The sequence below is a fragment of the Apostichopus japonicus genome, chromosome 16 (genome assembly GCF_037975245.1).
Source record: "Apostichopus japonicus isolate 1M-3 chromosome 16, ASM3797524v1, whole genome shotgun sequence".
NCBI lineage: Eukaryota > Metazoa > Echinodermata > Holothuroidea > Aspidochirotida > Stichopodidae > Apostichopus > Apostichopus japonicus.
In genome coordinates, this window is record NC_092576.1 from 42,358,158 (window position 1) to 42,374,407 (window position 16,250).

General features: G+C 36.2%; 1 protein-coding gene and 1 long non-coding RNA gene across 2 annotated transcripts; both read right to left on the bottom strand.

Moving 5' to 3' along the window:
• Window positions 1-5,106: 5,106 nt before the first annotated feature.
• Window positions 5,107-12,667, bottom strand: LOC139983429 (uncharacterized). The gene is made up of 3 exons (XM_071996976.1): window positions 12,488-12,667; window positions 6,284-6,398; window positions 5,107-5,621 (listed from the first exon to the last, which is right to left on the bottom strand). Exons 1-3 carry the CDS (start codon window positions 12,558-12,560, stop codon window positions 5,489-5,491), a joined length of 321 nt encoding a protein of 106 aa, XP_071853077.1. The 5' UTR covers window positions 12,561-12,667; the 3' UTR covers window positions 5,107-5,488.
• A 1,124-nt stretch (window positions 12,668-13,791) lies between these two features.
• LOC139983634 (uncharacterized) lies at window positions 13,792-15,809 on the bottom strand. The gene is made up of 3 exons (XR_011798779.1): window positions 15,536-15,809; window positions 14,928-15,027; window positions 13,792-14,111 (listed from the first exon to the last, which is right to left on the bottom strand). It is a non-coding gene; the product is annotated as an uncharacterized lncRNA (long non-coding RNA).
• Window positions 15,810-16,250: the final 441 nt, after the last annotated feature.

Genomic DNA, 16,250 nt, shown 5'->3' on the forward strand with positions numbered 1-16,250 from the left:
AAGTGGGAATTTGTCAATAACAGTCGGTTTGTATTGAGGACAATAAGCTGAGTTGCAATAGCGCCATCGTTTCTTATGAATCATTTTGTGACATTGGTGAGATTTCTTGGAATGACTGAAGCAACTGTCATGTAACCATATACATTGTAAGGTCATTGAAGTATTCAGTAGAAGGTTATACACCTGAGAGTTGCGTTCAGTGTAGGAACAGTTCTGCGAAGATATAGCCGTTACATGGACAAAGCTTTGTTCAAGTTAGAAAGTGCATGCTCACTCAGATAGGTCGAGCACCCCTGACCCTACTCCTACCCAATATTTCAGTTTAGATGCTAGTCTGCTATTTCTTGGCAGCAAATTAATTTAAAAATTATCAGAAACAGCGAGATGCGGTTTAAAGGATACTTCCTGTTCAGTTTAGTGTAGCCATTTGATTTATGTACCATCCTTGCGCTATATTACCATCCGCCGAACTTCATGATCATCCATATTATCCTCTCTCCTATCCCCCACCCAATGAATATTCCCAGTCTCACACAATACTTCGCTTATTAGCGATCTAAAGAAAGTAAAAATATTAATATGGTTGACATTGCCTTTCAATGAATCAATGAACTACTCAAAGACAATTTATAAAGCGCCAAAATCATTGATACCACTGTACCCCGACCTATTAGTAGTATTGTGTAAAGTATAGTCTTAAGAAATACACAAGTTGTTCTTATCGGTGACAATAGTTGGGAGGAGGGGGGCAATCAGGGGAGCAACACGCGGATTCGGTGACAAATGGACCTCGTTAAAATCTGGGATAAAGAAAATTGAATTTCTCAGTTTCGTAATAGTTACCGCGGAAATTTGAAAATTTTACAAATTGGGGAGTGGGAACGGGCATGTGACGTAATTGTTTCAGGAACAGAACCTGCCTCTTGACGTCCATGTGGAGTACAATCTCAATTTTAGCAAGTTGATACATTTAAGAGTAAATCAATGTATACCAAGAGTGCCAGTTCTTACCAAGATGATACATTGAAGAGTAACTTAATATACAAAGACTACCAGTCCTTACCAAGATGATACATTAAAGAGAAACTTGATATACCAAGACTGCCAGTCCTTACCAAAACGAACATTATAGAGTAAATTAATATACCAAGACTACCAGGAAAAATATTTACAAGTTCTGCACAGTGAAACAATGAACCCACTTCTCGGGCTGGCGTCTGAACATCTGCAACACTCTAGTCTATGCACATATGTAGGTAGCGTGTTTTTATTCCGTATAAACAAGAAACCAGTAACAATATGAAACAGCCATCCCTCGATATTCATTCGTATGTTGACTACAAAATAAAGATAATTTATACCATATGAATACCACAACTATGACAAATGCGTATGACATGTCTAACATTGCAGACAAACATGAAAATCCCTGTTTCGGCAAATTGATTTGAGGAGATTTTTTTTCCTTTAAAAGACTAGTATACTAGGGACTCCCTATATTACATATTAACTTTAATTACAGGATGGTCTTCACACAAAGATTATGTTTATATGTTGTACAACGTCAATGGTACTGCTTTCAATCCAGGTTATGTTGCTGTATAAGAAATTACCCTTTCAACATTTGAGGCTCATTAATGAAAGTGGCTGGACTAGTTAGTCTAACACAGGTAAGCTCATCATTATGCAACCCAATACTCAATATGACATAAGTAGACCTTTATGACTTCAATAACGGGTTTCCACTGTAGTAAAATTTAATCGAGAATAAATAGTGTTGATAGTCACCAAGAAGACTGATTTTATTTAGTTATTAGATTTGTTTTTTTAAATGGATTAAAATTGACATTTAGGGTTGCACCGAATAGGCTACTTCATCATTAAGTTAATCTTAAAGGAGCATTCCAATGAATTTTAGCACATTTCGCATTATTATTATTTGTTAAAGTAAGTTGGTCTGACGTTTCGATCCTAGCAGGATTTTCAGAGGTTAAATGAAAAAAGAAACAGTAACAGAAGGGACAAAAACACGCACAGAATACAGACAGGTTAATGCGCATGGTGAACACAAAAAGATAGATGTTAGGGGGTTAATAGACAAGGGATGGAGAGAAGAAAGAAAGAAACCAACAGGGGAAGAAAAGAGGTAGGAGATAAACAGTGGAGGGACAAAGAGAGGATTAAGAGAAGGGGGTAGGGAATAAACTGGAGAAGGACAAAGACAGAAAAGTGTGGAGAAAAAGGGTGGAAGAGAGCTATGAGAAGAAGAGTGATAGGGGGACAGGGGGAGATGTAGGGGGGAGGACAGAAGAAAAGTTAGTCATATTCTTCCTCATTGCTCATTAACCTGTCTGTTTTCTGTGCGTGTATTTGTCCCTTCTGTTACTGTTACTTGTCATTAAGCTTCAGAAGAAGATTCTGCTAGGATTAAAACGTCAGGTCAACTTACCCTCACACATTCTATTACACAGGCTATCTAGTAGATAAGCAGTTTGCTAACAAGTGTATGTTTTTTTGATTATTATTATTATTATGTAGCATATTTTAGAAATTTAGAAAAGATGACAATCGTGATATACGAAAAAGCTTTTACTTGAACACTGATATATCCATATTTATATTCTGCACAAGTTCTTTCTTTAAACAGAGAAAGCCCAAACCTGCACGTCAGGAAAATGCTGACTGTTTTCTTCATATTGGATTCTGATGCCAAATGAAATAAGCTTTGTTTTTAATATGACCACATGCCGTACTATATTACGTGGAATATTTATAAATAGTAAGATGTTCATGTATGACCCTTCATGAACTATACTGAGCGTATTAGGTTGGGACACCACGGTACCAATGGTAAACCAGAAAGTAAAGAATATCTATTCATACGGGCATACGAATAATATTAATTTCCGAGTTTACGATATCATAGCTTTTAATTGTCGGAATATGTTACTGCGACATTTAACATACCGACCAATTACCATACCAGCAATTCGAATTGAAGTATTATTATTGAAAAAAGGGTTATCGACTGTTCTGAACTTGATAACGATGTGCATTTACCCAAATGATGATGAAATCCCAGGATTGTCAAATTAATTTACTCTTTGCCGTTTCAAGTATGGTAGTTAATCAACAGACTCCCTTCCAAAATATGGGTCATAATAATAGAAATATTTATATATTATTATAATTCTTAAATAAGAAGTAAGAATTCTTAACGAAGAAGAAGATTTGACATGCTGTGAGCGTAATGAACATTAATTTGCCAACTATTTAAGTTTAAGAAACGACAACGTTTTTTACTGTCCTCTAAGTGATCGACAACAGGGTTTCCTGATAATTTTCCTCTCACATTGTGACCGCTTTATATGATTCAATATTTGATCGACTACATTAAAACAGATGAAAGAATACAAATTTATGGTCATTTCGAAGATCATACAATGAACTATATATCCGATGAGCTATTAGCCCTTATCTGGATCACCCCGTGTAACAATAGTTATTAATACATAAACAACATGACAATAATATATATATATATATATATATATATATATATATATATATATATATATATATATATATATATATATATATATATATATATACATATATATATATATATATGTATATATATATGTATATATATATATATATATGTATATATATATATATATATATATATATATATATATAAATTTTGAATTTTGCAGCCAAACCTCTACTCAGAGTTTCATGCTTACTAGCAATCGTCAGGAGGTGTACTAAAAAGCTATCTCTCTTTCATCTTAGTCTTGACTTTATTTTGGGGGTGTTTTGGTTGGTGTCTGCAGCTTGCGAGGATTTCAGACCTTTTGTTCAGGAGATTAGGGCTAGAATGATCTATTATTGCTAGTTTCTCGGCCTGGCATAGATTACAAGAACCTGAGCTGTTGATCAATGTGTTTGATCGCCTGACAATGGACCAGGAGATTTGGAAGGCTCTATTGCTTTCTTTTAGAGACCAAACATGTTTTGAAAGCTCAGTCTCTCCTTGATAATTCTTCAGGTTGAACGACTTTTTGTGGTTATTGAACCTTGTTTTGAACTGCCCTCCGCACATACCAATATAAATAGACTTAGAATACCCTGCAGTCACTTCCGCTTTGTGTACTATGGAAGGGGTCAAGCACTCTCTTCCGAGGGGGCAGGTCTCTCGCATTCTGCAGTTGCATCCATGGTTGGGTAGGTTTTCAACGGCCTTTGAAAGAACTTTTTTATTGCGGCTGTTGATAAGAGCCTTTGCGTTTCTCATGCAGCTGTAGCTTAATTTGAGGGTATTTTTGTTGAATATTTGATGGAGCCTGTGTCCTGGGGGAAAGTGCTTGGCCACTAACTTCAGAAAAGTTTTACCGATGTTTGTCTTTACAGTTTTGCTAAATGGGGGGTTAAACCATGTGATTTTCCTGGTTCTTTTGTTACTTTTCGTTGAGGCAGGCCGGGTTTCTGGTTCGAATTTGAGGTCGCAGTCGTAGCCACTTGAGATGAGCGCCTCTTTGTATGCTGGTGACGCTTCGTTGAATATGCTTTCTTTGCATGATAGGCTGCTTAATCTCTTGTTTACGGCTGGGGGAATGTTCTTTATGATGCCTGGTGGGTGGTCCGAGTGTGAATGGATGAAGAGGGGGTTGTCGCCTGGTTTCCTGTAGGGGGCGAACGATCCGGTTCAGCTCAGGTTCTTGTAATCTATGCCAGGCCGAGAAACTAGCAATAATAGATCATTCTAGCCCTAATCTCCTGAACAAAAGGTCTGAAATCCTCGCAAGCTGCAGACACCAACCAAAACACCCCCAAAATAAAGTCAAGACTAAGATGAAAGAGAGATAGCTTTTTAGTACACCTCCTGACGATTGCTAGTAAGCATGAAACTCTGAGTAGAGGTTTGGCTGCAAAATTCAAAATTTACATTACGCTCTTCTTCATAACGCGGAATTGAGCACTCTGTCGTGTTCTACTTGGAACATTTTATACACTTCTATATATATATATATATATATATATATATATATATATATATATATATATATAGATATATATATATATATATATATATATATATATATATATATATAAATTTTATATATATATTTTCAGGGTCAGTATTTCAGGAAATGATTCAGTTATTGTTTCCGTGTTGAGGGAAACTTATAAACATTTAGAAAAGGGTTTTGTCCAAACTTATATTTACCTGTGAAAAGAAAGAAACACGAACACTTGAGGGATGAACAGGACTAATAGAAATGTTATCATGGATTCCAATAAAGAATTGTATGCTACGAGAATGCCTCATTAATATTCACAAAAGAACGATTCTTAGCAAATTGAGGAACTGATTAAGTATCTCCATCCTAAAACAAATTTCACCAACTAACTCCTCCCTTGGCAATTCCCATCTTGCCAGTCCTCTCCCTCGATAAATAAAATAACGAGTTGATGGTTGGACAGTTCATCCAATCAACATTCCCCCCTCTCGTCTACACCTGTTTGCCCATTTCCGCTTTTTCGGGACGATTTTCCACTCGCAATCTTCTTGAACTAACTCACACCTATCAGTGTCCTCAATCACAGGGTATGGACTCCTGAAAGAAAGAAAGAAATGTTACGTCATAACCTACATTTTTATCACTCACTCACATCGAATTGACCAGTCGTGTTTATCAAATCTTTCTTTGAAAATTTGAAATGACTAATCTCTAGCTGTCAGCAACTTGCAACTGATCCGAAGTATCAGTACTTGATATACACATGTCATTAAATGAAACGGTGCGGTTGGACTTAATACAATCCGCTAGGGAACTAATTGAACAGCCATCTGTACAATATAACCAATTTTCGTTACTTAGATGGGCTACTTGATAAATGTATTAGCTATATAGTTGAATGCCTGCTTTGAGAAACAATCTGTATAGATATGCACATGAACTTTAAATGTAGTAGAGTGCTGGAGTACTTGTTATATCTCGTTAGTCAACAGATCGACTAGTCAGGTGTACTTAGTACTGAAGATGTTTTACTTGATACATATAGTGTGCAAAAACCTGGTTATCTCGATTAACAATCCTTGTTAAACTCTTAAAAGGAAATGGACGATGTGATAGAGGAACTCGGTCTCATTCGACCCCAAGAGACTGAATAACAGTTCTACTTCAATGTGTATACTTTAGACGAAAGAACAGTTACGGATCACAATGGAATACTAGTCCATGTTCGACTACAATGTATCTGGGTGTAATAAACTTACATATCACAGCAGTGTTTGGCGAATCCGTATTCCGTGCAGTAGCAGTTCACACACTCGTCCCTATCTTCCCAAGAAAAATCTATTTCACATAGTTCATCATCAGGATCCAGCAACCCTATAGAGACAAAGCATAAAACAAGAACAGAAATACGAAGAAAAAAACATTGGTAGCTGAGGCATCGAATATGATGTTTGTATTTGTAAAGGACAATGCCTTTATATCCCGTCTTTGTTGTCAATACGGAACCTAGCGTTGGTTCTGTTATCACGTGAAGGTTACAAAGTCAAGGGATACATAGACCGTTTATAGTACACACACTTTCTAAAAACCTTGTACTTTACCTCATTAATGCTTCTAAGTATGAAAGGAGACTTTAATGTGAAATACGCTACTCTTGGCTGAATGCCCTCAAAGATAGATAGATAGATAGATAGATAGATAGATAGATAGATAGATAGATAGATAGATAGATAGATAGATAGATAGATAGATAGATAGATAGATAGATAGATAGATAGATAGATAGATAGATAGATAGATAGATAGATAGATAGATAGATAGATAGATAGATAGATAGATAGATAGATAGATAGATAGATAGATAGATAGATAGATAGATAGATAGATAGATAGATAGATAGATAGATAGATAGATAGATAGATAGATAGATAGATAGATAGATAGATAGATAGATAGATAGATAGATAGATAGATAGATAGATAGATAGATAGATAGATAGATAGATAGATAGATAGATAGATAGATAGATAGATAGATAGATAGATAGATAGATAGATAGATAGATAGATAGATAGATAGATAGATAGATAGATAGATAGATAGATAGATAGATAGATAGATAGATAGATAGATAGATAGATAGATAGATAGATAGATAGATAGATAGATAGATAGATAGATAGATAGATAGATAGATAGATAGATAGATAGATAGATAGATAGATAGATAGATAGATAGATAGATAGATAGATAGATAGATAGATAGATAGATAGATAGATAGATAGATAGATAGATAGATAGATAGATAGATAGATAGATAGATAGATAGATAGATAGATAGATAGATAGACAGATAGATAGATAGATAGATAGATAGATAGATAGATAGATAGATAGATAGATAGATAGATAGATAGATAGATAGATCACAACTTTACAGCCTATACGTCTTATACCCTTTTGGGTTTATCGTTGATTTAACACTTCTCTGCATAACAGACATATGCAACCAACACATTCACATTGCCGCTAGCTCATCAGCATTCCCAATAGAAACACGTTATGCGAACCTTGGCATTGATTGTGCAATGGATTATCAAGTCGTGTAAACCCTTTACTTCCCAACTTCCAGCTGAGTTTATTTGGGAAGAAAAGAAAGATAGAAAAAAGAATGTAATGGAAGAAGATCTGCGAATGAATGATAAACCCCATGGAACATGAAAAACTAGACAAAAATTGAAAAACAACGCCCAATATGGATAAAATATCCAAATTTTAGTTTAAAATATAATATTTAATGACATCACATAAACCTCTTCTTCTGGTCTGGAATCACATAACGTTGTTTATTGTAATCCGAAGCCGGTTACTTGTTATTCATTCTCATTACAAAATTCCTTGTGCGGCCAGTATCGTTTACACGTTACGTGTTCTGTAGTTATATGCATTTTTGTGACAGAAAACCTGCTTAGGAAGAAATAGAAATAGGCTTACTAGAAGTATATTACCTCCTCATGACTGTATGCACCTATACAATGCGGGCAACAAGGTAATTGTCTGTACTAGTAACATACTGCAAGTGACCACTACACTGGTCAAAACGTATGTTACAAGAATTTCTTCCAGGTAATTGTAACAAGTTACCTTGCTTAAGTGCAGTGAGTTATTACTGTTGAAACAAGTTATCACTTAGGGAAGAAATTATATGGAGTGCCGCGCATTTTCGTGCTTACAACAAACTGCAGGTTATCACCTCGGTAGTAAGTATATGGTTAATCTACGTGGGCGCATTTTCGTGCTTATAACAACTCCAGGTTATCAATTTGTAATAAATATATGGTTAATCTGAGTGTAGCGAATTTTCGTGATCATAAAAACGTTACTTATCACTTCGGTAATACGTATATGGTTAATCTGAGTGCAGCGAATTTCCGTGCTTATATAAACTTCAAGTTATCACTTCGGTTGTAAGTATATTTTTAATCTGAGTGCAGCGAATATTCATTCTTACATAAACTTCAAGCTATCACTTCGGTAATAAATATATGGTTAATCTGAGTGCAGCCAATATTCGTGCTTACATAAACGTCAAGTTATCACTTCGGTAATATGCATGTTACAAGCATTACTTAACAGTAAACGAAAACAGTTACCGTTAGTTAGCGCAGATTATTATCACTGTTGTAATACACCCGCGTTATCACCAAACAGCACGTATGTTACAAGTATTACTTCCTGGTTATCAGTGGCGTCACCAAACTTTTCAGTCTGGGGGGGGCACAGGGGGGCACCAGCATTTGATGGGGGGCACTTAGGTGGATACGGATCGCCGTCCAGGGTGAGGGGTCTAAGTGGAGGGGGTGCCCCCTCCAGGCGCGGCGGAACGGGAAAATTATTGGGGGGGGGGCTAATGTGTATAGAGACTATCTAAGCGGAGCGCCACCATCGGTTGGCGCGGAGCATACAAGAAAATTGTGGGTTTTTCAAACCACCAGATGGCCGGAAACGGCACTTCCCGAGTGTTTTATGCTGCGAATACCTAGCCCTAAAATATGGGTCTCAAGCCTGCAATTTCTCAGATTGCACGTAAAAGTCTGTAAAAACATTGTAATTTGTCCCCCCAGCATTTACTAAAATTATTACACCTATATAGTATACGTGTGCATCGGACAGATCGACAAGTATGCGTTGAAAAATGGGCAGATTTACGTTTCGGAGCCTTGGTAAATATTGGGGGGGGGGGCTTATCATGCATTTGCCCCCTCAACTTTTTCATTGGGGTGAGCCCCTCAAGCCCCCCCCCCCCGGTTCCGCCGCCACGTACTGCCCCCTACCCTTTGGAAAATTTTCGCATACGGAGGATGGGCTAGATGCAAAATGCTGCCACATTTGATGCTAAATTCGATCTGAAGGTATCTCCAGAAATTGCTATTTTTGAGGTAATGATTTTAACAAGGCGCAGAATTTTGCAGAGGATATGAACCACATGCTGTCGATATTATGCCTAACCCTATATCGATAGAACCTACACTTGTTAGATTAATGTGTGCATGACCCCGACTCCTTTCTTGTCCTTCTCTTTTTCGCCCATTATCTATTAAGATGTAACAGGTTACAGCATCGTTATTGGCTCCTATCAGGGATCTCACCATGCAATCCAAAGTTTGATCACACATCGAGTATGGCTCAGTATGCAGGTGTGAACATTCGCCATTTGTTCCTACAAGCATCTGACCTCAAATGACCTCTGCACCCCCTTATTGCAGTACCCTCCCTTCTCACAGTCATGTAGCTCGCGAAGCGGACGTGTATATCCGCTGGTATGGCGTGGGCACTGACACATTCGATGTAAATATCGACACCTGTTGTGATGGCGCGGGTTACGACTTCGATACTCGACGTTCAAGGATAAACTTTTTCATTTTTTCGCAGCTCATTTGAAGAAAATACGAATTACTGTGCTTCTTTGTCCTTATGAAAAACCAACTCAGATGATGGGAGTTGAATATAACAAAATATATATATTTTTTTTTACCAACCCAAATCTCAGATGGGGGGCACTCGGGGGGCACTAGGTTTTCCAGGGGGGGGCACGTGCCCCCTGCCCCCCCCCCCTTGGCGACGCCACTGCTGGTTATAGTAGCAAGTTATCGCAAAACGGAACGGAAATATCACTGCTGAAATACGATATCATAAGATGAATCTTAGTGCAACTGTTGTAATACACATGTTTATATTCTGAATTGAACGACAAGTGTCTTCACAAGCCACTCCTTCTCTCCTCGGCACCGATATCATTTTTTTTTTTTTTTTTTGTAGGCTAATATTTAATGGTATAGATAGATGGCAACATTTCGGAGAATGCTTTAGCTAAAACAATTGCTACCTTGTTTTCATTAACGCTTGGCTGCTTCATGAAATTGCCAATTAGTTTATTGAAGATCAAACGTGAGAGCATTGGCGTAGGAGCCCAATTTAACTTAATTAAATGGGGTAGGGGTAGGGGAGGGGAGAGGCTGTAACGATTTGACCGAAAAACGTAACCGATATAGAATGGCGTACTCCTGAGATGCTCCTCACCTTTGAAATTCGTATTTGTTAGTCGTCCTGTGATAGAGGTTTAGCGTAGGTTCAGTTCGATAACGATTTAAGTTGTTTAGGGTACAGTGACTTCAAATCAGGCATAGAAGTTAAAACAGCATATAATGAGGTGATGTTTACTTGTTAATAAAACACTTCTCAATCACTTGCGAACTATGTTTACAAAGCATGGTATTGTTTGCTTGTTCACTTAACTATGATACGATTGTATTCATGATTCTACTATGATAGTGTTTTGATCTTTAGACAATATACAGAATGAGAACTACGCGGATTGTTTTAAAGCTATATATTGAGTAAAAGAGGAGCAAACGCAAGGAACGCATTATTGTGTTTTGGTATAGACGATTATAGTGCTTCCAGCTTCAATGTTTACAGATTTACATTACCCCCTTCTTTGTTTTTGTGGACATTTTCTTTTCTACTCTGTTAACTCTGATCGTTCTGTTATTGTATTGCCATATTGCCTTAACTGAGTTGAAACAGAAACATTGTTTGATAAGCTTGAAGGATATTCATGTCTTTGTTATTGCATTTTTGTCAACCAGCAACTATTCTTCCATTTGTAATTCAATTAGCAACCCGCTCTTTGACCGCGTTTAACTTATGATAGTCAGTCACGTGCATATTGTGAAGAAGTACGCGTTGCATGTCATTAATATAATGGGTCATTAATATAATGGCCTAGAACAATTAACATTACAATTCTAATGTAACAGTTAATAAATTGTCATTTTCACAAAATGTTATTTTATATAGAGAAGAAAAGTATCCAGAAAGATTACGCTTGTAATTTAGCCTTTGAAGAAGATCCTGCTAGGATCGAAACGTCAGGCCAACTTACTTGAACACAGAAAGATTACGCGATAGTTTTGAGCTCGATGACGTCATACCTTGCGTGTGAAGAAATAATCAATGTGTAATATGTCCCAAATGGAATAGTTACATTATTCGACTAGCTCTTTGTTTCTATCACACATTGGTGCTTTTTGGATCTTGCTACACATTAATTTCTTATTTACGGGTTGGCTTGCCTATAAAGAGTGGTCATTCTGTGTAAATTGTCAGATTCAAAACGCACCAGGGGTGCATTCTGTAGAAACATAACACTTGGGTCATATGCCCTCAATGACAGTTATACAAAGCTAATTTATACGCATTCAAACACCAGTGAATCACTGTGGTCGAGTGGTACGGAATTTGGTTCGTGACACAAGATCCGGGGGTTCGATTCCTACCTTTACCTGATGAGTCCCAAAAGGACGAAACCGGTCGTGAAGTGGAATTGTTCTGGTGTGTTGTTCTTCATTTATATACTATATATATATATATATATATATATATACATATATATATATATATATATATATATATATATATATATATATATATGTTACCGAACTAGCTTTCAATCTTACCAAATCATGTGATATTGGCGCGTATTCCGTTATAATGTTTTATACATATATATCGTATTTCAACTTCTGGACATAACCTTCAGAATCATATACAAATAACGTTTGTGTTTATCAAACTGTTCTCGTTTCATTTCCAAATTATTACAGCCCTACTTAATCAGTATTGGCAGAGTTTTGATGGAATAAAAAATGTGAAGAAAATAGCCAATTCAACAATTGTCTAGATCTATATAATGACAAAACAAAGACTGAATAGCATATAAAGCCTAAATATAACAATAGTACAGTTATTAGTCCGGAGTTTATACCTCTGCAATCAGAGAAATATTGCAGGAATTCCATCTAACCATTCTTTATACGAGGAAAAGTTAAGTTCAAATTTACCCACATCGAAATAATAGCAGCACTATTTATTAACAATAAGTTATATTGCACTTACATTCCCTATAGCACGCACCATAGGCTCCAGAGGGCCATAGTACCATAAGCACGGCTAGCATCTGTAACTTCATGTTTGCAGTGGTTGAGTGGAAACGTCTTCAGTGCCAAAGATTGCGTCAGGGCTTACACGCGTATGCTCAATGAAGTTCATGCAAAATGCCAGCGATGTTAATACACTGTGACCGGAGTTATAAGATACTTAGCCATCGTTCTGGGAACTGTTCTGACGTCATGGTTCGATAGGGATACGCCCAAATGATACGAGCCTGTTATCATTTTTTATGGCATCGTTATTGTAGTGTTTACTTACATAACATATGGTATGCGTTTCTATAGCTCTGTTATGAGTTCAAAGGTGTATGTGTGTGTGTACTCATTATAGACAACAGATAGAGAGGGCAGTGACATTTGGACTAAGGCAAGACACTTTCAAACTTACAAATGTTATTTGAGAGACTATAGAGTTTGAGTTTATACAAAAAATGTCTCCCGTGTTTTTAAAAGTCTTAGAAAACGTACAGATTGACAAATCGGAATAATCCTCTCAAACCCCCACCAACCCCACCCACCTAAACAAAGAAAAACATCCAACCACCTTTATTAATACCCAATCAAGTTTTTCAAACTCCATTCACTTCGTGTCAAAGTGTTAAATGCGCTGATGATATATTCAGAGTTAAGGTTTTATCCGGGAACTACTTTTTTCTAGCAATATTTATAGCGGATGAATACTGTGCAGTGTTACCATAACTTCAGCATGTAAAGACAACATTGTCTAGTAAATCCACTTCTAAGTGGTAACGGCTATGCCCTGGTCATATGCTGCGTATATGAATAACTTCCATGGAGGATATATATAACGGTCACTACATTAATCCGTATGACGGCTTTGCACAAGAACAAGTGTCAGAAAGCAACAGAAGAACATCTTAACCCCCCCCCCCTCCTTTATGTCAGCAAAATGTATTTGGTCTTTATGTCTTATATGTATACAAATTTACATATGGTGCAAACCATATGTACATATGTCATGTATTGAACATTGAGTCGTTTTGAGAACACCTTAAGCATTCAAATTTCAAAATTGTTTGGTTACAAGTGATATATATATATATATATATATATATATATATATATATATATATATATATATATATATATATATATATATATATATATATATAGGAATAATGTATGTGCTATTACCCAATCAGGGCAATTCTTATTACACACAATATGGAGTGTGACTAACATGATGAACATGATAAACTGACACATAGGTTAAGATAGATAACACATGATATAATTATTGTTGTGTTTACTTTGACATTATAATAACCACGCAATTTACAACATGCGATATGCACCCTTTATAATTAGGCTCACGTCGATATTACTCCTCACCCTTGCCCAATCACCATCCGAATCATTTACCCCCTCCCCGCCCCCTTAACGCCCCTCCATGTCCTCCATCAGGCAGCATGATTGTTGGTTATTAATTCTGTGGAATTCTTTCACATTGGATTTGCCACCGAGGTTTGCGTACAAATTTCCATCGGCAATCTTTTAGAACTCGCTCATACTTCCAAGAATTGGGAAAGTCAGCCAGTTCGTTTGGATAACTGTGAGAAATAGAGAACGTTACGTTATAAGCTACACTTGTGTTATAATCTTATCCGTTGCATGCGATTCTGCCCTGACAGATAGATTGATCTCCAGAAAACTGAAGCTCCTATTTGCAATTTGGGGACCGATCGTGTAATAGGCTACTTGATACCTTAGTCTAATCAGGGAGATTTAATGGAATAATTCCCTGGTCTAATACGTATTGGATATTCACACGCAATCACACACACACCTTGATCAGGTCATTGTCCAATGTATGTGGTAGTAACGTGTTACACGTTGTTGTATGTACGCAACAGGCTGTTGCAAACACATATAAGACGCTGAGGTATGCGCAGGGTTCATGGAACAACATCACTTGAAACGTTAATTCCAAGTGCGAAACGTAAATACTAGCTCTAGAATCATAAGCAGCATTTGATATGTCATCATGATACGAAGAGCGCTGAAATATTTGATGCGTAGGTCTAACCATGGTATTTGATATGTTATCATGATACGAAGAGCACGTCAATATTCCATACGTATGTATAACCATGGTATTTGATATGTAATCATGAGCAACAACACTACTATATATAAATATAATTTAAGAAATATCATCGATAGAGCAGCTACATTGACTTTATATCAAATTACAGGCGAATCTAAATACTGGAGCTACTTTACACTTGGTTTAACATCGACATATCAGCATTGGGATTTAGGTGTTGGGATGTATACTTTCTCTTAAATGCTTTAATGCATTTTAATGCTTTTGACTAGATCAATCAAATTAACACGAAAGATAAAACATGAAGTGTTCAACTCACATGTCATGGCAATATTGTTTACCACCACTGCAATAACATTCTTGGCATCTGTCCACATCTACCCACGAAGATTGTTCACACTCCACTCCGTCAGGAAGTTCTGTATACACAACACGAAAAACAACAGAAGAGAAGATACGTTTTCCTTTTGTTTTGGGCAATTATTAAAAACAAATCTAGTTTTACACTTCAGGAAGAATTTATGAACGGAAAATGTGGGCAACCTGACAGTTAAAAATATGTAAGGGTAAAACAGAATGTCAATGTTGTAGTTTTCGAAGTTTTCTGACGGAGTCGGTTTTTAGTAGCCATGGTTGAAGTCTGTAACTTCAGTCGCAAAGACAGTATCTGTTTTTTACTAGAATTAAACGATTTATACATTATAAATCGAAATCTCAGAACTAAATATTAATGGCTATACTGGACTTACCTTTACACTAAAGTCAAACAAAAATAAAATGTTCCTATAACAATGAACAAACAGTGATTTTGATTAAAAATACATTCGGAGAGCATTTTCCATTTTTTCCAATTTTCAATTTTTCTTCTTAAATTTCGTTATTGACGAAATATAACAATAAACACGATGTATTAAATATTATACTTACCGTAATAGTAAGTTGCACCGTAGACATTACAGGCAAACAACACACATACCGCTATTACAAGAAGCAACTTCATCTTGAGTGTGGTCTCTCGACAATGGTTTTTAAAACAGTGAGTTTGTATAAAGTTACATATTAATCAAATACACATGTGAGTTTATATAGTTACCTATTAATGAAATACAATGTACTTTACGTGGTTTTATATAATGTTGGAGATCTTACGAATCCATTGAAGTTGCAGGATCCTTCTTTGATTTCATGGTTAAATTCTCGGAAACAATATAGATACCCGTAAGTTTCTGCTTAATATAATTATCATACATTATAATATTGTCTTCAATTTCAGTTTGTCGATATTCACAATATGCACTTACATTGTTGTAAGTAGTATATTCTCTGTGTTATTTTTGCACTGTTTTACACTTTAAATAATCCAACTTGTGTGGCATGAGGTATATGTATACCATGTTGGCCATTTTTCGCAGGCGGACCATTGTTGTGTATTATCCAGGAATTTATGAAGGAATTTATAAAGGAATTTATAAAGGAGGAAGTCGATGAAGCCGAGTCCAATGTAGAAAATGTGATGGTCCTCACCCAAAGAAAGACTACATTTTATACGTGGAAATTTGGCAATTTTTAGTCATATCGATACCATAAATTAGAGGTACAATTAGTTATATATACGTTGTACAAATTTGCTATTTGTATATTT